At 35.9% G+C, this 22520-nt stretch overlaps 1 protein-coding gene across 1 annotated transcript in view; it reads left to right on the top strand.

Moving 5' to 3' along the window:
* The window catches only part of CFAP47 (cilia and flagella associated protein 47), a 525897-nt gene that overhangs the window by 205918 nt on the left and 297459 nt on the right, over positions 1-22520 (top strand). Inside the window, exon 33 of the mRNA XM_027608633.2 lies at positions 2627-2819. Coding sequence (XP_027464434.2) covers positions 2627-2819 — 193 coding nt within the window. The remainder of the gene's footprint in view (positions 1-2626; positions 2820-22520) is intronic.

The raw sequence follows: 22520 nt of genomic DNA, 5'->3' as shown, positions 1-22520 counted from the left end.
GAGTATTTTTACCTTTGGCTTTTGAGTGTGATTTGCTCATCAACCAGCTTAGCATTTGGTTGGTATTTGAAAGTAGATGAAGTATATTTTAATAAAAAAAATCTGTATAATTTCTGGCTTCGTTTTGGGCCTGACTATCCTTAACAATCAAACTAAGCATCTATTCTGTTAATCTGTAATTGTGAAGTAGGCTTTTCTCATTTAGTGGAAATAGTAAGAAAATAAATTACTGAATGTATAAAGTGATATAGAACTCAATACATTCATCATCTGGTTAAATGTAGATACCTTGATAAATATGGTAACTATATCATTCATCTCACTGATATGAAGCTATAATTATTCTCATTACTACTACTAACATAATGTTCTAAATATTGTGTTGAATCCTTATTTTTTAATCACAACAATTGGTGGTCTTTGTGGATTCTTAATGCATATTTAGTGGTCTCTGGGAGATAAAATTGGGAGAAACACACCTAAAAAGTTTAAAGAAAAGATGGCATAGGTTAGAAACCCAATATTGAAGCAACCCAGTATTTAAATAGGTAAAGGAAGAGAATCCTGCAATGAACTCGAAATAGACAAAAAGATAGCCCTAATACTTTATGGTGTCATGAACAAGGGGGGAAGAAAGCCTTTGAGGGAGGACGTGTTATCAAATGAAATTGAGAGGTTGCTTAAGATAACAATTAAAAATTCCCTGTTGTATTGGACAACAAAGATGCCAAAGGCACCTTCAGGGTGTGGGGGTAGTGAGGAATTGGGGAAATGTTATTAGGTGGGCTTCAGTTTGATGAACAAAAGGAATAAAAGTGGAGACAGTAGGGTAGAGAACTCTTTCATGAGTTATAACTGGTAGAGGGAACAGATAAAAGAATCAGGGGGAATCCAAGTTTGGGAGAGCTCTCTAAAAGCTGAATGTAAGTAGCATGTTTTGATATTGTTGAAAAGGAACTGGTGAGAAGGGAGAAGTTAAAGATCCAAAAGCTAAAAAAAGGCAACTGATGCAGGACTGTCCCAAAGAGGATGAATAGGTTTGGTATCTAGTGCAAGCAAAGGGATAGCTCACCCGTTGTGGCCGTAGAGAAGGAAAAAAAGTGAGTGTAGATGCAAGAACTTTTGGACACGTGGTAGGACACCGCAGTGCTCTCATTTAGGATGTTATCCCTTTGCTCTTTCAAGTAATGATGATGTATCTTCTGAGAAAAACAGTGTATAGGCTGAGAAGGAAAGAGATCTGATAAGAAATGATTAAGAAGCCAGGAGCCCCTATGGGTAATAGGAGTGAGAAGACAAGGGAAAGAGATCTCTAGGCTTGCAGGGCTTTATCTTTAAATCAGGAACAGGTGCATCTCAGGTTTCCTGGAACCCCTGTAGTGATCCCCTTGGATGACGTGTGCTATGCCTTAGAGCTGAGGTCAGATTGCTGCTGTGCCCTCCACCACCAGGAAACTCGCCTGTAGATTCAGTCTCCTCTTGGAGTTTTCTCTCTACCTCCTGTCCTAACTGAAGCTTGTGTCTTCACCACCAGATCACTTCCAGGTGGTCCTCTTTGGTAGGGGCTGTTGATGAACAAGCTTGAATACTTCTTTTTAAATTTTCTTTCTCTATTCTGCTTTTTAAAAATTATTAGTTTTTGTAATTCTTAGTCCATGGACTTAAATTATATTCTCTTTACAACAAATTTGTGATCTTGATAATATTTAGACTTAAATGACTGCAAGAAATTTTGTTAGGGTGATAAACATTTATGGTATGTTTGAGCAGTGTTTGTGATATTCTTCCACTTAATCTGATCAAAGGAAAGGTAAGCTTCTAAAAATTAAATCTGATCTGACTTTTTCTAATTCCTACTTAAATTAATTGTGCCTTTTTAGGATACATTTGAGTTAAGATTTACTAGAATGATTTTTACACAGTTTAGAACATTCTGTGAAATTGTAACAGATTAGTAAAATTAAAATTTCACCTTATGTCATGATCTACATGTTATTCAGTTTTTTGATGGGGAAGTACATGACATTTTTTGATTGCTATTCTATTTATTCATCATGAGACCACATTACTGTTAAAATATTATTTTCTTTAAACATAAACAGACATTTGGAGTATTTTTTAGCTTTTAATAGTTTGTGTCTTTATTCTCTTGTCATATGACTATTGTCTATTGCTTTTCATTACTCTCCTATTTTTTCCCATTACTTGTCATTTGTTGTAACCTAAAAAACTAGATATCCGACTTAGAAGAATTTTCTATGAAATAAAACCAAATAGGCACTGACTTAGAGTGCACAAACAGGTTTTTATAAATTAAGTGGGAGAAAGTTAGCTTACAGACTGAGATTTCACAGATTGTAGTTCAGAATATTTACTTATGCATTATGTGCTTGCTGGCCCACCTCCATGAGGATTTCAAACATAGCTGAGATTTGGATAGGTGAGTTGTTATTACATGTCCTCTGACTTTCATCTTTATTGTAGGGGGTCTTCTGATTTCTTTTAGTCTTATATGGATGTAGTTGACCAGAAAAGACTGATGTCTTCCTTTATTTACTCTTCAAATATTAATTTTTAATTTTGCCATTCAGGTCTAATAAAGGTTCTCTCTTTTTCCCAATTTCAGGTTCTGGTACTATCCCGGGTTGTACCACATTGCAGCAGTAACCTGCCCCCCATACATGTACAGAATTCACCAAAAGTCAATCCTTGTTTTTTATCCAGCAACATATATTCTAATTCTGAAAGGATTCTGCTTAGTTGGATGAACACAAATTATGAGAATGCCCGACATATTATATGGAAAAACTGTCACCACGGTGAGAATTTTTTTCTTTAAAGAAATTATTACTAATTTTAGTGTGACAATGTAGAATTGGACTCAGAATCCATGGATTCTAGATCTGACTCTTTTCTGCAAAAAGGATCTCTTAACATCTTCCCAAGATCAGTTTCCTTAACATGTAAAATGGAAATAATAAAAGATGCTTCTTTAATGTATTTTGAAGAGTAAGTGATAAAAATTATGCAGAGATGCTCTACAAAAGATAGTCTTAATATCATTGCTGGTATTTTCAGCTCTATAAAGAATTAAATTTTAGGTGACATGCTCAAACCTGTGTGTACTTAGTTGATATCAAGTGGAATTTGACTAGAAAACATCTTACATGTCATTGTGACAGTCATGTTGGAAATCACTAAATGCAGTAATGCTTCATGAATTTTGGGGGAGGTCCGTCATATTAGGTCCAAATACTGAGACAAGTGGATGTTCATAGAGAGACCTCCAGTGTTCAGGTGGCCACTCCCTGGTTCTGTGCTTGTGGAATGAGGCTCTATAAATTTCCACCTTAAGAGCCTTCAGTTTTTTTTTTTTTAATTCCAATTTGCTAGTATAGTGTATTTTTTTCCTCCATCATAACCACTGATTGTAGTGCGATGGATGACAGTGTGTGTGCTGGTTGTTTCTGCGGCTTCAATTCAGCCCCCCTTTTCCAAGTACACACAAACCTCTTATGTTCAGAAGGGGTTGTGTTTAAGTCATTACATTTATTTTCTATACTGAACCCTCAGAGTTTAATCTAAACTTTAGAAGTCAGAAGATTTAAGAGTGTGATTTAAAATGAGACTTTCAGGGCACCTGGGTGGCTCAGTCAGTTAAGCATCTGCCTTCAGCTCAGGTCATGGTCCCGGGGTCCTGGGATCGAGTCCCACATCAGGATCCTTGCTCAGTGGGGAGCCTGCTTCTACCTCTGCCTGCCACTCCCCTCTCTCTCTCTCAAATAAATAAAATCTTTAGTAAATAAATAAATAAAATGAGACTTTGAATTATGGTTGCTCTTAACTTGAAGGCATTACTTCAACAAACATAGTGACATCAAGATTGAAACAGATATATTGATATATTGGTATTAGACAACAGTAAACGTGGAATATTTTAGTATCTTCTAATTGATGTGCTGATAATATCAAAATAATTTGACTTAATCTGCAATTGAATAAGATTCATATTTTATAAAACTGTATTTGGTCCTTTCAAAAATATAAAAAACAAAGTGCAAATCATTAGATTGCTGAGGAGTAACACTTTAACCAAAGTAATATAAAATATGTACGTATATTAGAAATTAGTATATTCATTTGCTGTAAAATTATTATGGTTCTATTTTTACCAACAAAAGGGTCTATACAAGTTAATTTCCAAGAGTTTGCTGCATTTTTCAATATAATAGATTACAGGCACTGGTCTCTTTCCTTTAAAAAAAAAAACACTGAGTTTATGCTTTTACAAAGCTTTTGCATTTTTCTCTGCTACCTTCTGCTTGGACTATTATTTTCCTATTTATCTTCATGATTCCATTTCTCACTTCATTCAAGTCCCTGCTCAAATATCACTTTATATGAGAAGCTTTCCCAATACCCTCTAAAATAGCGTATCCTTCCATCTTTCTCTTTCTTGCTCTGTTCTTTTCAATAGCATTTTTCCAAAATTGTATATATAAAATGGAGAGTCTGTTTCTTCCAGTAGAATGTGAGCTTCTTAACAGGAACAGTCTTGTCTGTTTTGTTGTTCAGAACTGAGAAACATGACTAGAAGATAACAGATATCAAATACTGTTTGTGTATATAAATGAGTGAATATTGAGGGGCGCCTGGGTGGCTCAGTTGGTTAAGCAACTGCCTTCGGCTCGGGTCATGATCCTGGAGTCCCAGGATTGAGTCCCGCATCGGGCTCCCTACTCAGCAGGGAGTCTGCTTCTCCCTCTGACCCTCCCCCCTCTGATGTGCTCTCTCTCTCTCTCTCTCTCAAATAAATAAATAGAATCTTTAAAAAAAATGAGTGAATATTGAGACACATTCAGGTTTTATACATTTTTCTACCCTATTCCAGATAATTGAATATATATTAGCCTGCCAGTTTGTACCTTCTGGTACAAATTGTAGGAGTCGGGTTGAATGGTTGAGGTAGAAGGAAGCACTTTCCACGTTGAATATGGACCTGAGTACAAGTTTGTGGGCTTAGTAACCATGGAGGTCCATGAGGAGAACCTCTATGAAAGATTTCACTTTGATTAACTTGGACTAAGGAAAAGTCATACTCAGTTCCCCCGATTTTTATCTGTCAACATTGATACTTATTCTTCTTAGACTCACTCCATTGGTGCCTCACAACCTGGTGCAATGGTGTTGTGGAGGGTAGATTGAGAAGCTTTTAAGCGTGAGACCTAGCAATCTGTGTTTTATTAAGCCCTCCATGTGATTCTGATACACACTAAAGTATGAAACAATTAGGCTATAGTATCACAGAAAGTGGCTTTTTAGTGCTTTTAAATTGTTCACAGAATGATATTTGTTCACAATTGTATTTCTGAAAAACCTCCCCTTTAACAATTCCTTTGGCATAGTAATAGAGGAAAATTTCCCCAAATTAATGTCAGACATCAGACCACAGATCCAGGAAGATCAGGGAATACCAAGCAGGATAAACGCCAAAAAAGCTTTATAGCTAGGAATACTATATTCAAATTGCAGAAAATCAAATATAAAAAAAGAATCTTGAAAGAAGCCAGAGGGGGGAAAACTTCTTGCCTATAGAGGAGCTGAGGTAAGAATTACATCCAACTTCTCGGGAATCCTGTAGTCAGGAAGAGAGTAGAGTATTTAAAGTGTTAAGAGGAAAAAAAAATACTAACCTAGAATTCTGTACCCAAGAAATTGTCTTCCAATAGTAAAGGAGAAAACATCGCAGAGAATAGACAGCGGACCTTGCTTATACATTTTTTGGGTAAGCTGATCAGTTGGCAGCTTGCAGAGTCATCTTTATGGACAGTCTGTCCTTGATCAGCCTGGTGAGGCAACAAATAAGGAATTTTTTAGTTGTTTATGGCTTTCCCAGAAACTCTTGTTGAGTTGAGCAGTGGTGTCAACATGATAGGTGGTTTCCATATCATGTCTCTGCTGAGGTCTTTATCAGCACCTTTACCTCAGTCAGATTAGGTCTGACATATATTTCTCATAGAATTTCTTTATAATGATATAGGAACTAGGAAGGATGTGACAAGCGAGGGAGCCATCCTCTGTCAAGGAGAGTATGGAGTGGTAAAGTTGGAATCAGTTGGTTCAGAGGCCTGGCCATCCAGGGCTTTGAACATCAGGACAATGTTCTAGGATTTCATTCTGTTGGCCTCAGAGAGTCATGGGAGATGGCCAAGGTGGTGACTGCTATGATGGGTATTTGGTCTGGGGGCCACAGCAAGTAGGTGGATTGAAGTGCACCGAGGTCACATGTTTTGATCACACCTCGTATTTAGCGCTGAGAGAAGACTGAGATTTCTTAACCCTGGACTTTCTATGAATTTGATCAAGAGTATGTGGTGTCCGGTAGTCCAAGTTTGGCAGTTTCCTTTCCTAACTACAGATAGTTGCTGAAAAGCACCGTTAAAAAGCAAAGAAACAAAAACAAAACAAAAAAAAGAATAAAAAGTTACCCATCCTATGTTTGAAAATTCATAACATGTGTTGATTTGTTCAAAGAGTTGTGAAAGTCAAAAAACATTTTCCATGTAATAAGTGAACACCTGTTTCATGTAAGTAGGGGCCGTTTTTAGGCCTCGCCAAGGAGGTACAATTGCCCTTATACACTTACCCTCTTGTTCTTTGTATTATATGTGCTTAAGCCCTTTATCATTAACACAACAGGTAATGTTTTTCAATGATGAACCTTTTTTTTACACCTTAGTGACAGTTACTTCTTCTGTAGATCATGCCTTTGATAAAGTATCCTCTTTGTTATTCTTTTGGACCCTTTTCCTCAATTGCTACATTTGATGGCTAATGGAAATTTTCTCATCCTATAATCACCTGGTGATTTTGAGAACAGCAACAGACCCTTTTTGTAACATAAAGTTTAATTTCTGAGAGGACTAAGTACTTTCATTTGACTGCACTTTTAACAAAATCCCGAAGTTGGAGCATTTTGAACTGTTCAAAGGAGCTTTGTTCTGCAAAATAATATCTATTATTTAACTGATGCCTATGTCAACATTTTTTTTTCATGAAGTAACAATTGTAGTTCTTCTGAATGGAAAATACTGTTTTTATTCTATTTTTTTTTTTTAGTGGAGCAGAGTCATAGATATGTTTGGCAACATTTATCTTTCATTTTATGTACTGTCTAAAGGTGCCCCTGATTTCATTTATCATGGGATAGTTTGTTAAAGTAAATAATATTCAGTACACATTTGGGAAATTGTACTGGCCTTTTAATTTTATCTATTCTTAAAACTAATGTAGTGTTAAGGTCTTAAATTTGTATGCATTTGTTGTTTCAAATGTGTCTAATTTTCAGCTTCATTAAACCAGATAATAGTTATTATTTACAAAGAACCTTATATTTTTTCCAGAAGTTCCAAATTATCCCTTTAATGTTTACCATTAAATATTTATCATCAGTGTTGCAAGATTAAAATGCACATAGATACTAGAAATGGTGTAATCTGATATTTTAATGTTACATTTAGAATGTTTTATATTGGGAATAGGACTGTCAGTCAATATGTAGAAGTCATGATTAGTGTGAAAACTCAACACTAAATTCAGAGAAATGCCAGGCTGTCAAAAAAACATGAGAATAGAGAGTTACACCATTTCTAATGGATTAGCAATGTGGTTCAATAAATCAGGGCGAACCAATGCAATAGCCACGTGTCCTGCAAAATGTAAGATGTAAAAATTCACCCACAATCAGACCACATTCTTTCTCTTTCATATTCATACCTACTCAGTGTCGGTGCCTTCTAGATAGAGACCACTGGAAACACATCTATAGTTGAACAAATTCTTTTCAGTGCACATTGCAATGAGGGAGACCCACACATTATGGAGAGTCATGGAGTGTCTCACAGTAAAGGATATTGTGGAAGACATTATAGGATTTGTGCATTAGCTAAGTAAATTGGGGACACTTTCAAGGAAACAGTGATTCACATTGATTGTATGCTATCAGGGGCAGTGGTAATTCTATGAGTAATTTAATAAATCTTATTTAGAAGGAAGAAGGCTATAATTGAGGCTAATTCTTTAATTGGTAGAGAAGCAGTGATCACTTACATTAGTCAGGAGAGGGGGATGTTTGGTGTTGTCAACCATAAAAATAAAATAGTTATTCTGTTAGGGAAATGAGTTTATTCGGGAATAGCAGAGGAATGGCAATTCTGGACAAGCATACTATGGCAAACCATAGGCAAGTATGAAGAGTCAAGAGGAAGTTACACTTTTATTAGGTTTAGGAGGAAATTGAGGAGGGTTGTTTTGAACAGAAGTTCATAGGAGAGGAACAAGAGTCTGAGGATGTGGTGGTTTCTCATTGGTTACCAGGTGCACTATTAATAGCTGGGGCAGAGAGGAGTCATCCTTTTTTCTTAAGAGCAAGAGATAAAATGCTTCCTTTTTCCTGCTTATCACGCAGGCTGCAATGAGTGGTAACATACATTGATTCCCTCTGCAGGGCTTCCCCAACTCAGTGTTTTTTTGTTTTTTGTATTTTTTTCATTCCAATGCTGAACTCTTGGAGTTCTTTTTGTTTTTATGTTATGTTAATCACCATACATTACATCATTAGTTTTTGATGTAGTGTTCCATGATTCATCGTTTGCATATAACCCCCAGTGCTCCATTCAATACGTGCCCTCTTTAATACCCATCATTGGGCTAACCCAACCCCCTCCCCTCTAGAACCCTCAGTTTGTTAATTTTAAATGAGGTTTCCTCTACTCATTTTCACAGTATTCTGTAGTATGCCAATTAAAGGACTAAGAATTTTACATATAACGGTTTATTTAATCCTCAAAACAAGCAACATGATCAGGTGGCTGTTATTATAATTAACGGGAAAACCAAAGTAGAGAGGTTAATTTATGTTCCTAGCAAAGTATGTGGCTGGGTTTTGAATCCAAGCAGTTTGACCTCCAAGGCTCTTGTTAAGTATCATTGTGTGATGCTGCTCTTTCAAAATGTTAAAATCTTCTTTAGCTTCGATCTTTGCAATTCTTGCAAATTCTTCCCTAATGTCCAGAGAGATATCTCATTTCCTCTTTCATCTACAAGAGTGGGTTTTCAAATCTGGATGCCCTTTTGTAATCACCTGGGAAATTAAAAAAATAAAAACAGATGTCCCACCCCAGGCCAACTGAAACTCAATCTGTGGGGGTATTGCCTGTACATGTGCGCAGCTTTTAAAAGCTTTCTGGGTGGCTCTGATGCACAGTGAAGGTTCAAAACTCTAATATGTGCAAATTGAAAAATAGGGAATAAGATTAAATAGTGCAGAGGTACCTTATAAATATTTGTTCACCACAAGAAATAATATTTTCTAAATTATGTCTCAAATATAAAAGAAGAAACTTATGAATACCTTATGAATTCTGAGGGGTTTTTTTTGTTTTGTTGCTACACGTTGTGATTTTACATAGCGTCGCTAACCATTGCTGTGACAGGTAAGATCATTCTTACTCTCGTTTCCTCTCACCTTTCTGCCTGAGTGTATCATTTTTGTTATGTTCATTACACCTGTATTGTCAGTATTTATAACACTTCTATTGTGTCAGTATTCTGTTATGTGTCATTTTACCTGGATTCTCCATTTTTATTTATTTTTTGATTCAACTATTGGGTGGCTGGATTTCATAATTGTTTTTCTAGGAAAACCCTTTTCAAAGGTCTCTAGACTCTGAGTTCTGTTTGTAATTATCTTCTTTTTTTTTTAATGTGCGCATGGCATCTTGACTGGAAATAAAATTTGGGTCAGCCTTTATTTTTCTCTGAGCTCTGTGGACAGTATTTCATTGTGTTATGTCTATCAGATAGCTTGGAAAATTGGAGATCAAGCTGATAACTTCTCCCCTATAAGTGAATTGCCTTGTTTGGCTCTGAGCTTTTTTATATTCACAAAGTGGGAGGCGAGTACAGGAGTATGAAACACGTTCTAAAACATTTCTTTTGTAAATTTGGTATAGGAGGTATTTTTTTGTATTCCCTTTGAAGTCAAAGATATTCGTTGAAACTGAGTCCTGAAGAGGTTTTTTCTCTTTTTTTGTTTAAATAAAAGGGTGGAATTTAATCTTTATTTACAAGGGTTGTTTTGATTTTAAAGAGAAGGATGAAAAAATAAAGGATGGAATGAAGAGGTTTTTTCTAACCTTTTTTTAACATGGATGATCCTGTATTATACCTGATCTTTTTCATAATTAAGCAGAATACATTCAACATTTCATCACTAATTATGATATTTACTATATGATTACTTTGTAGATTGTGTTCTGGAATTTATATCCTTTTAGTTTTCCAGGAAGTTTTATAATGAATACTATTTAATTATATATATTATATACAGTTGACCTTTGAACAACAAGGTTTTGAACTGTGCAGGTCCACTCATATGTGGATTTTTTTTTTAAATATTACAGTACTATAAGTGTATTTTCTCTTTCTTGTGATTTTCTTAGTACCATTTTCTTTTCTCTAGCTTACTTTATTGTAAGAATACAATATATAATACATATAACATACAAATACTGGTTATGTTTTCAGTAAGGCTTCTGGTCAACAGTAGGCTATTATTAGTTAAGATTTGGAGGAGTCAAAAGTTATACACAAATTTTTCAGTGTGCAAGAGTTGGTGCCCCAAGCCCCACATTGTTTAAGGGTCAACTGTATATGCCTATATGTCTCTTTCTATTTCTCTCTCTCTCTCTCTCTCTCTTCCTATCTTACTATAGTATGTTAAATTGATTTTTAACTGTAAACTAACCTTGCATTCCTGGCACAAATTTAATTTTGCCATGGTAGCTAATCTTTTTTTAATACCTTGCCAGATTAGTTTACTAATATTTTAATTTTTTGCTTTACTTTACATGAGTGATGATTTGTAAATATTCTCTGTATTTTTTAGTTTTTTATGTTATAATTTTACATAAATCTCAACAATTAGTTGTAGAATATTTCCTCTTTGTAGGCTTTGAAAGAGTTTCTAGAAAAGTGAAATTGCTTGTTTCTTAAATTTTGTAGAATTTACTAGTAAGATTACCTGGACCTATTATTTCTTTAGTGGGATGATTTTAAATAATCATAATGAAATTTTAAATAATGAAATTAATGAACTTTGTCTAAATTTTGAAAATATTAGCATAATATTATTGATTATTTTATTGTATCTGTTCTATCATGTAACTGCTGTGATTATTTTCTTTTGATTACTTATACTTCTTGTTTTTTAAATCAGTCTTTATCCATAGTGATTAATCACCTTAGTACACAAGATTCTTTATTTTCTTTCTAGTTTAATGATGCACTTTTATGGAGGTTCTACCAAATATATATATTACCTCACTCTCATGTGGCTGATCTTCTAATTATTGTATTTGGCTGATCTTATAATTATTTAGAGTTCACATATCTTCATAATTTAACTACCTTTAAAGATTTTATTTATTTATTTGACAGAGAGAGAGACAGCCTAGAGAGGGAACACAAGCAAGGGGAGCGGGAGAGGGAGAAGCAGGCTTCCCGCCGAGCAGGGAGCCCGATGTGGGGCTCGATCCCAGGACCCTGGGATCATGACCTGAGCCGAAGGCAGACACCTAACGACTGAGCCACCCAGGTGCCCCTATAATGTAACTACCTTTAGAAACAAGATGATTTCTGCATTAAAGTATATATATATATATATTTGCATTTCCAAAGTGCTTTAAAACAATTAAAAATGTACTATGTTATCTGTCCTGAATGCAGGCATAAAAATCCTCAAAATTCTAGCAAACAGAATCCAGCAACATTTTAAGAGGATTAAACAAAATTACTAGGTGAGATTTATCCCAGGAGTGTAAGATTAGTTTAACCTGGGAATTCTGGGGTGCCTGGGTGGCTTAGTCGGTTAAGCCTTCAACTGTTGGCTTTGGCTCAGGACATGATCTCAGGGTCGTGAGATCAAGCCCTGCATCAGGTTCAATGCTCAGTGGGGAGTCTGCTGGAGGTTCCCTCCCTCTCCCTCTGCCCCTTACCCTGCACTCTGTCTCTCTTTCTCTAAAATAAATGAATAAATCTCTGAGAAATAGTAGGCCTTCCAATCAATGCAATACTCCATATTAATAGAATATAAAGGGAAATAAAAGAGACCATTTCAAAGGACACAGCAACAATGAAAATATATATCTAGCAAGAGACTTATACCAAGAATATATAAAAATACAACTCAACAAATAATGCAAGTAAAAAGAAAACAAATAATCCAAGTAAAAAGAAAATAAAGGAGTTAAGCAAATGGTCAATGAGCACATGAAGAGCACATGAAGAGACTCAACATATTAGTCATTAGGTAAATGTAAAACAAAAGCACAATGAACTAGCACTTGACACCAACTTGGATGAATAAAATGAAAAAAAAAAAGGAAAGAAATACTATAACATCTATTGGGAAAGATTTTTAGAAATTGGAACCTTATACATTGCTAGAGAGATTGTAAATGGTACAAGCACTTTGGAAAACAGTTTAATGTTAAACAGTTTAACATTTCTCAAAGTGTTAAAAAATAGATTAATGATATGATTCCGCAGTTCCACTCATTGGTTTATACTCAAAATATTTGAAAATACATATATTCTCACAAAAATTCTTAAATAAATGGTAATAGCAACATTATTCATAATAGCCGAAACGGGGAAGCAACCCAAATGCCAATAAACTGATGAATAGATAAACAAAATGTGGTATATTTAGTCACAAAACGGAACATTATTCAGGTATAAAAAGAAGCAAAGCACTGATACATGCTATGGCATGGATGAACCTTGAAAACATTATGCTAAATAAAAGAAGCCATAACACAAAAGGGCACATATTTTGATTCTATGTCTATGACATGTTTAGAATAGGCAAGTCCATAGTGACTGAAAGTAAATTAGTTTTTTTCCAATGGATGAGAGAAGAGGGAAAAGGGGAATGACAGCTAGTGGGTATGGGGTTTCTTTATGTGTTGATAAATATTCTAAGGTTAGGTAGTGGTGATGGTCATGCCGCTGTGTAAATATATTAAATAATAATGAATTGGACAGTTGAATTGGATAAAACGTATGTTATATGAGTTACATATCAATAAAGCTGTTATAAAAATGTACTGTTTTAACCACCTAAAATATCATTTAAATAATTACTATGATACTCATACAAATTATATGTGCACTTATTCCTTTAATGCATAAAATGTTTCAGTTTTATGTTTAGCAGTCACATCTTCAATTCGTAACACTATTTAGGACTATTTTAATATTTCTGAATATTTGAAGTAATATACTGTAAATAAATAGGTAAAAACATAACTTCTAAATTAAAATTAAAAAAAAATTTGTAGAACATCACTTGAATTTTCTGTTTCCTGGCAAATGAGGACTAGATTAGTTTGCTCTTTCTCTCTCTAAAAGCAACCATAGACCAACACTTCTCAGATGATAATATGAATATAAATCACCTGGAGATTTTGCTAAACTTTTTATGTTTCAGTAGGTTTTAAGTGGGGTCTGAAATTCTGCGTTCATAACAAGCTTCCAGTTGATAAAGGTGCTGCTGATTCACATAGCACACTTTAGGTAGCAAAATCTTGGAGCATAGAAGAGAGTAGCCTAGATCAAAGGAATTAACCAAAAAGCAGAGAAAATCCGTGATATACCTAAGGCTGTGGTAAACTGGTGGGGGCTTGGCTGCAGCCTTCTTTCTGTATGAATGGCATGCCATCGGCACAGGATCAGATCAGAGAAGCAAGGTTTTTACTTCTCAACACTGTTCTGGAGGATTATTGCCATCCTCTTTGCACAGAGAGCCACATTTGAAAGGCAACAATTCATGCTGATTGCTGTTTAAGAAATAATAAAAAAGCAGTTCCAAAGTTGTGATGGGTTGAACAAAAATAGGTGCCACTGGTTTTCCACTCAGAAAGGTAGAGAACTGGAAAGACCTTTAGCCCCCACTCTTAAAATTACAGCAAAAACATATACAAAACAACAGCAAAAACCATATAGATAGCAAATTCCCAAATGTGTTAAGCTCCCGTATGAAGCTAAGGCTATAGGACAACAAAGTATCCTAACATCCAAGAAGGAGGAGGTGCTTTCAGGAGGAAATGGGATGATAGCAATTGTCTACTTGTGGTAGAGACAGCTGGACACTGATAAGGAGAGTTGAGTTAGCGTGGTTGGTGAATTGGTAGAGACAAAGTATACACTAGTGAGAGAGTGTAAAGTCCCTAGGAACTAGAGCAATAAGGAACGTCTGCATCCTCTTACAGGTTTCTACTCCATAAACATCACTGGTTGCTCACAGAAATGACTGGAGAGTGAGTCTGGAGAATGCGCCCCTCATAGTGTAGACCTGGGGTGGGGCAAGCAACTTGTCCAACTTCTCTATTCCCTATGGAACATTAAAGTTAATATGAGAAGGACCACATGTACAGTCATCTTTAGTGCCCTGATGAAAACTGACTGCAGCTGAAAAAAGAAACTGAAAAAAATAAATAAATAAAACAAAACCACCTCTACCCCTCAGAAAGGGACTGGAATTCAATACGACAGTCAAGTAGAAAATCCGAAAGCAACCACAAAAAATCTCCTAGAATTGGTATAGAGTTTGTCATGGTTGTAGGACAGACATATAATCAGTATATAAAAAATAAATTCTGTTTTCTATAATGGCACTAAACAATTGGAATTTGCAACTATATATATATAATTTATCATAGCAACATAGAATAAAATGCTTAAGTATGAACCTGACAAAATATGTGCAGGATATATGTACTGAACATTATGAAGCACTGAGGAAAGAAATCAAAGAGAGCCAAATAAATAGAGAAATATACCATGCACATGGAAGTGGAAGACAAAAGAGTAAGATTTTTTTTGTCAGTATTGCCAAATTGATCTATAGACTCAATATAACCCTAGTGAAAAATCCTACCTCACTTGTTTTTGTAGATATCAATAACTTGACTCTACAGTGCAAATGAGAATTTTGGGGGTGATGAAACTTTCCTGTATGGAAGTGTGATAAATACATGACAATATACCTCTCAAAATCCTAGAAGCGTACAACACAGAATGTATGTTAGTGCATGTATTTTTTTAATCAGCTAAGACATGGAGGTAATTCAGGATGGAATGCAGACTGTGATAGATGAATCTAACTGTGTTGCAAATGTTTGACAACCTCACTGAATATAATGGACAGGAAAGGTGCTGGCTAAATTATCTTGTAAAAACAATCATGACTGCATACTGTAGACCTAAAGACAAAAGGAATATTGCATGCACTTGTTACTCTAGTTTCTTGCAGGGCTATGGGTTTGCAATTCTGAAATTGCTTTAAATATATACTAGGGTTGAACAAAAAAGTAAATATTTTGTAGGTAATGAGAACCAGGTTCTCCTGTACTGAAGAGCCAAGTTAGAAATAGCGAAAGAGGGAAGGTCATAATGAGTCCTGTGGTGCTGGTGGAGTTGGAAGTAACAGCATGATAGTTATTGTCATATTGTAATCTCTCTATCAGCTTCTAGTTAGATTTTTAATTAGTTGTTTTCCTGTTATGGGTGTGATCTATCCTCAACAGGATGATAAACACCTTGAGGGGAATTTCTGTCTCTTTAATGATACAAGATGACATTGGGATGTTTAGAGATCATGGTCTATATCAAATACTGTCTGATTCACTATGAACACAAAAGACTAGAAAATTGCCTTTTTCAGATTAAAGTTAGAATTGCTTACAGTTCTTAGAAAAATGAATTTTGGCTACAAAAGTGAGACCTTTTGCTTTTATTAAAAGACATAGGTGGCACATATACATTAAGAGAAGCACATTTAGGTTATAAACATCCAGCCCACCAGAAATGTGTATTTTGAACTCATTCTTTGATTGTATCACATCATCTATCAGATATAGGTATTCATAGGTTTTTATCAGCAAAAAATACTTTGAAATATACAGTCCAAAATGTTGTTTGCTATGTATTAGTTGAAAATTTCTAGTGATCTTTGTTTGCTAGACTGATTTTGCAGTACCATGCTATAGAAATCCTATAGAATCATTCAATTATGTAGCATCTCAGATGAAAAAATACCAGGTACTATTTTTGTGAAGTATCTAGGACATCTGTGGTTCTAGAGAAATTGGTCTTCTAGTACCAGATGTAAAGCAATCTGAGTGATCAAAAATCTGCCTATTGGTTTGTCTCTCTCTCTCTCTCTTTTTTTCCCTTTGCTCATTTGTTTTGTTTCTTAAATTCCACACATTAGTGAAATCGTAAGGCACCCATCCCTCTCTAACCGACCCATTTCACTCAGCATCATACTCTCTGGCTCCATCCACATTGTTGCAAATGACAAAATTTCATTCACATCTTCCTCATCCATTCATTAATGGATGGACACTTGGGCTGCTTCCATATTTTGGCTATTGCAAATATTGCTGCTATAAATGTAGGGGTGCATGTGTCCCTTTGAATTAGTGCTTTTGTATTCTTTGGGTAAATACCCAGTAATGTGAATTCTGGATCTTAGGTAGTTCTATTTTTAACTTTTTGAGGAAACTCTGTACTGTTTTCCACAGTGGCTGCTCCCACCAACAGTGCAAGAGCTTTCCTTTTTCTCCACATCATGGCCAAAACTATTTTTCTTGTGTTATTGATTTCAGCCATTCTGACAGGTGTGAGATGATAGCTCATTGTAGTTTTGGTATGCATTTCCCTGATGATGAGTGATGATGAACCATCTTTTAAATGTGTCTGTTGGCCATCTATATGTCTTCTTTGGAGAAATATCTGTTCATGTCTTCTGCCCATTTTTCAATTGGATTATTTGGTTTTTGGGTGTTGAGTTTTATAAGTTCTTTATATATTTTGAATACTAACCCTTTATCAGATATGTCATTTGAAAATATCTTCTCCCATGAAGTAGGTTGCTTTTAGTTTTGTTGATTGTTTCCTTTGCTCCGCAGAAGCTTTTTATTTTGATGTAGTCCCAATAGTTTATTTTTGCTTTTGTTTCCCTTGCCTCAGTAGACATATCAAGAAGTTGCTATGATCAGTGTCAAAGAGGTTACTGCCTGTCTTCTCTTCTAGGATTTTTGTGGTTTCAGGTCTCACATGTAGGTCTTCAATCCATTTTGAATTTATTTTTATGTATGGAGTAAGAAAGTGGTCCCGTTTCTTTCTTTTGCATGTTACTATCCAGTTTTCCAACACCATTTGTTAGAAAGACTGTCCTTTTCCCATTGGATGTTCTTTCCTCCTTTGTCCAAGATTAACTGACCAAGTAGTTGTGGGTTTATTTCTGTGTTTTCTATTCTGTTCCATTGATCTGTGTCTATTTTTGTGCCAATACCATACTGTGGTGATAACTACGACTTTGTAATATAACTTAAAGTTCAGAATTGTGATTTGCTTTTCTTTTTGTGGTTGCAGGTCTTCAGCTTTGCTTTTCTTTTTCAAGATTGCTTTAGTTATTTAGGTCTTTTGTAGTTCTATACAGATTTTAGGATTGCTTGTTCTAGCGGTGAAAGATGCTGTTGGTATTTTGATAGGGATTGCATTGAATGTGTAGGCTGCTTTGGGTAGTATAGACATTTTAGCAGTATTTGTTTTTCCAATCCATGAGCATGGAATGTCTTTCCATTTCTTTGTGTCATCTTCAATTTCTTTCATCAGTGTTTGATAGTTTTCAGAGTACAAGTCTTTCACCTCTTTGGATGCTTTTATTCCTGGGTATCTTATTATTTTTGGTGCAATTGTAAATGAGACAGATTCCTTAATTTTTCTTTCTGCTACTTCATTATTAGTTTGTAGAAATCAACAGATTTCTGTAGATTGATTATGTATCCTGCAACTTTACTGAATTCATTTATCAGTTCTAGCAGTTTTTTTGATGGAGTCTTTTGGGTTTTTTATATACAGTATCATGACATCTACAAATAAGGAAAGTTTTACTTCTTCCTTACTGATTTTGATGCTTTTTATTTCTTTTTGTTGTCTGATTGCTGTGGCTAGGACTTCCAGTACTATGTTAAATAGAAGTGGTGAGAGTGGATATCCTTGTCTTATTCCTCACCTTAGGGGAAAAGCTCTCATTTTTTCCCCATTAAGGATCATGTTAGCTGTGGGTTTTTCATAGGTGGCCTTTATTATGTTGAAGTATGTTCCCTCTAAACCTACTTGTTGAGGGTTTTTATCATGAATGGTTGTTGTACTTTGTTGGATGCTTTTTCTGCATCTATTGAAAGGATCATATGGTTCTTATCCTTTCACTTTTTGATGTGATGTATCATATTGATTGATTTGAGATTATTGAACCATACTTGCAACCCAGGAATAAATCCCAGTTGATTGTGGTGAATGATTTCTTTAATGTATTGTTGGCTTTGGTTTGCTAGTATTTTACTGAGTATTTTTGCATCTATTATCAGAGATATTGGCCTGTAGTTCTCTTTTTTAGTGGTGTCTTTTTCTGGTTTGATATTAGGGTAATCCTGGCCTCATAGAATGAATTTGGAAGTTTTCCTTCCTTCCTTTTCTGTTTCTTGGAATAATTTGGGAAGAATAGATATTAACTCTTCTTTAAATGTTTGGTAGAATTCACCTGTGAAGCCATCTGGTCCTGGACTTTTGTTTGTTGGGAGTTTTTTGATTAGTGATTAAATTTCATTGCTGGTTATCAGTCTATTCAAATTTTCTATTTCTTCCTGATTCAGTTTTAGTTATTTATAGGTTTCTAGGAATTTATCCATTTCTTCCAGGTTGTCCAGTTTGTTGGCATATACTTTTCCATAATATTTTCTTATGATTGTTTGGAGGTTTAAATTTTGTTTTTATTTCCAAAGGAATATGTTTTTTCTTTTCCAAGCAAAGAAAAAAATTTTTTGACTATTGCTCAAATTCCATAAGATATCCTTTTTCTTTTTTTTTAATTTTTCTCATTGTCCTTTATTCATCAATCCATTTTCCTTTTTAAAAAAAAATTTATTGTTATGTTAATCACCATACATTACATCATTAGTGTTTGATTTAGTGTTCCATGATTCATTGTTTGTGCATAACACCCAGTGCTCCACGCAGAGTGTGCCCTCTTTAATACCCATCACCAGGCTAACCCATCCTCTCACCACCCCCAGTTGGTTTTTTAGAGTCCATCATCTCTCATGGTTCGTCTCCCCCTCTGATTTCCACCCCTTCATTCTTCCCCTCCTGCTATCTTCTTTTTTTTTTTCTTAACATATATTGCATTATTTCTTTCAGAGGTACAGATCTGTGATTCAGCAGTCTTGCACAATACACAGCGCTCACCATAGCACATACCCTCCCCAATGTCTATCACCCAGCCACCCCATCCCTCCCGCCCCACCCCCATTCCAGCAACCCTCAGTTTGTTTCCTGAGATTAAGAATTCCTCCTATCCGTGAGGTCATATGATACATGTCTTTCTCTGATTGACTTATTTCGCTCAACATAACACCATCCAGTTCCATCCACGTCGTTGCAAATGGCAAGATCTCATTCCTTTTGATGGCTGCATAATATTAAATTGTATATATATATAGATATATATACCACATCTTCTTTATCCATTCAGCTGTCAATGGACATCTTGGCTCTTTCCACAGTTTGGCTATTGTGGACATTGCAGCTATAAACATTGGGGTGCACGTACCCCTTCGGATCCCTACATTTGTATCATTGGGGTAAATACCCAGTAGTGCAATTGCTGGATTGTATGGTAGCTCTATTTTCAACTTTTTGAGGAACCTCCATACTGTTTTCTAGAGTGGTTGCACCAGCTTGCATTCCCACCAACAGTGTAGGAGGGTTCCCCTTTCTCTGCATCCCTGCCAACATCTGTCATTTCCTGACTTGTTAATTTAAGTCATTCTGACTGGTGTGAGGTCGTATCTCATTGAGGTTTTGATTTGGATTTCCCTGATGCTGAGCGATGTTGAGCACTTTTTTATGTGTCTGTTGGCCATTTGGATGTTTTCTTTGGAAACAATGTCTGTTCATGTATTCTGCCCATTTCTTTTTTTTTGTTTTTTTTAATTTTTTATTGTTATGTTAATCACCATACATTACATTATTAGTTTATCATGTAGTGTTCCATGATTCATTGTTTGTGCATAACACCCAGTGCTCCACGCAGAACGTGCCCTCTTTAATCCCCATCACCAGGCTAACCCATCCCACCACCCTCCTCCTCTCTTAGAACCCTCAGTTTGTTTTTCAGAGTCCATCATCTCTCATGGTTCGTTTCCCCCTCCAACTTATTTCCCTTCATTCTTCTCCTTCTGCTATCTTCTTTTTTCTTTTTTTTTAACATATGTTGCATTATTTGTTTCACAAGTACAGATCTGTGATTCAACAGTCTTGCACAATTCACAGCACTCACCATAGCACATACCCTCCCCAATGTCAATCACCCAGCCACCCCATCCCTCCCACCCCCCACCACTCCAGCAACCCTCAGTTTGTTTCCTGAGATTAAGAATTCCTCATATCAGCAAGGTCATATGATACATGTCTTTCTCTGATTGACTTATTTCACTCAGCATAACACCCTCCAGTTCCATCCACGTCATAGCAAATGGCAAGATCTCATTCCTTTTGATGGCTGCATAATATTCCATTGTGTATATATACCACATCTTCTTTATCCATTCATCTGTCGATGGACATCTTGGCTCTTTCCACAGTTTGGCTATTGTGGACATTGCTGCTATAAACATCGGGGTGCACGTACCCCTTCGGATCCCTACATTTGCATCTTTGTGGTAAATACCCAGTAGTGCAATTGCTGGATCATATGGCAGCTCTATTTTCAACTGTTTGAGGAACCTCCATACTGTTTTCCAGAGTGGTTGCACTAGCTTGCATTCCCACCAACAGTGTAGGAGGGTTCCCCTTTCTCTGCATCCCCGCCAACATCTGTCATTTCCTGACTTGTTAATTTTAGCCATTCTGACTGGTGTGAGGTGGTATCTCATTGAGGTTTTGATTTGGATTTCCCTGATGCCGAGCAATGTGGAGCACTTTTTCATGTGTCTGTTGGCCATTTGGATGTCTTCTTTGGAAAACTGTTCATGTCTTCTGCCCATTTCTTGATTGGATTATTTGTTCTTTGGGTGTTGAGTTTGATAAGTTCTCTATAGATTTTGGATAGTAGCCCTTTATCTGATATGTCATTTGCAAATATTTTCTCCCATTCTGTCGGTTGTCTTTTGGTTTTGTGAACTGTTTCTTTTGCTGTGCAAAAGCTTTTTATCTTGATGAAATCCCAATAGTTCATTTTTGTCCTTGCTTCCCTTGCCTTTGGCGATGTTTCTAGGAAGAAGTTGCTGCAGCTGAGGTCAAAGAGGTTGCTACCTGTGTTCTCCTTTAGGATTGTGATGGACTCCTCTCTCACGTTTAGGTCTTTCAACCATTTGGAGTCTATTTTTGTGTGTGGTGTAAGGAAATGGTCCAGTTTCATTCCTCTACATGTGGCTGTCCAATTTTCCCAACACCATTTGTTGAAGAGACTGTCTTTTTTCCTTTGGACATTCCTTCCTGCTTTGTCGAAGATGAGTTGACCATAGAGTTGAGGGTCCATTTCTGGGCTCTTGATTCTGTTCCATTGATCTATGTGTCTGTTTTTGTGCCAGTACCATACTGTCTCGATGACGACAGCTTTGTAATAGAGCTGGAGGTCCGGAATTGTGATGTCGCCAGCTTTGCTTTTCTTTTTCAACAATCCTCTGGCTATTCGGTGTCTTTTCTGGTTCCATAGAAATTTTAGGATTATTTGTTCTATTTCTTTAAAAATAGTTGATGGTATTTTGATGGGGATTGCATTGAATGTGTAGATTGCTCTAGGTAGCATTGACATCTTCACAATATTTGTTCTTCCAGTCCATAAGCATGGAACGTTTTTCCATTTCTTTGTGTCTTCCTCAATGTCTTTCATGAGTATTTTATAGTTTTCCGAGTACAGATCCATTGCCTCCTTGGTTAGACTTATTCCTAGTATCTTATGGTTTTGGATGCAATTGTAAATGGGATCGACTCCTTAATTTCTCTTTCTTCTGTCTTGTTGGTGTATGGGAATGCAACTGATTTGTGTGCATTGATTTTATATCCTGCCACTATACTGAATTCCTTTATGAGTTCTAGCAGTTTTGGGGTGGAGTCTTTTGGGTTTTCCATATAACATATCATATCATCTGTAAACAGTGAGAGTTTGATGTCTTCTTTGCCGATTTGGATGCCTTTGATTTCTTTTTGTTGTCTGATTGCTGTGGCTAGGACTTCTCATACTATGTTGAATAGCAGTGGTGATAGTGGACATCCCTGCCACTTGCCTGACCTTAGGGGGAAAGCTCTCAGTTTTTCCCCATTGAGAATGGTATTTACTGTAGGTTTTTCATTGATGGCCTTTATGATTTTGAGGTACATATCCTCTA

The sequence above is a fragment of the Zalophus californianus genome, chromosome X (assembly GCF_009762305.2).
Source record: "Zalophus californianus isolate mZalCal1 chromosome X, mZalCal1.pri.v2, whole genome shotgun sequence".
Lineage (NCBI taxonomy): Eukaryota > Metazoa > Chordata > Mammalia > Carnivora > Otariidae > Zalophus > Zalophus californianus.
Note: the sequence above shows the minus strand (reverse complement) of the source record. Positions and strands in the feature narration are given on the sequence as shown.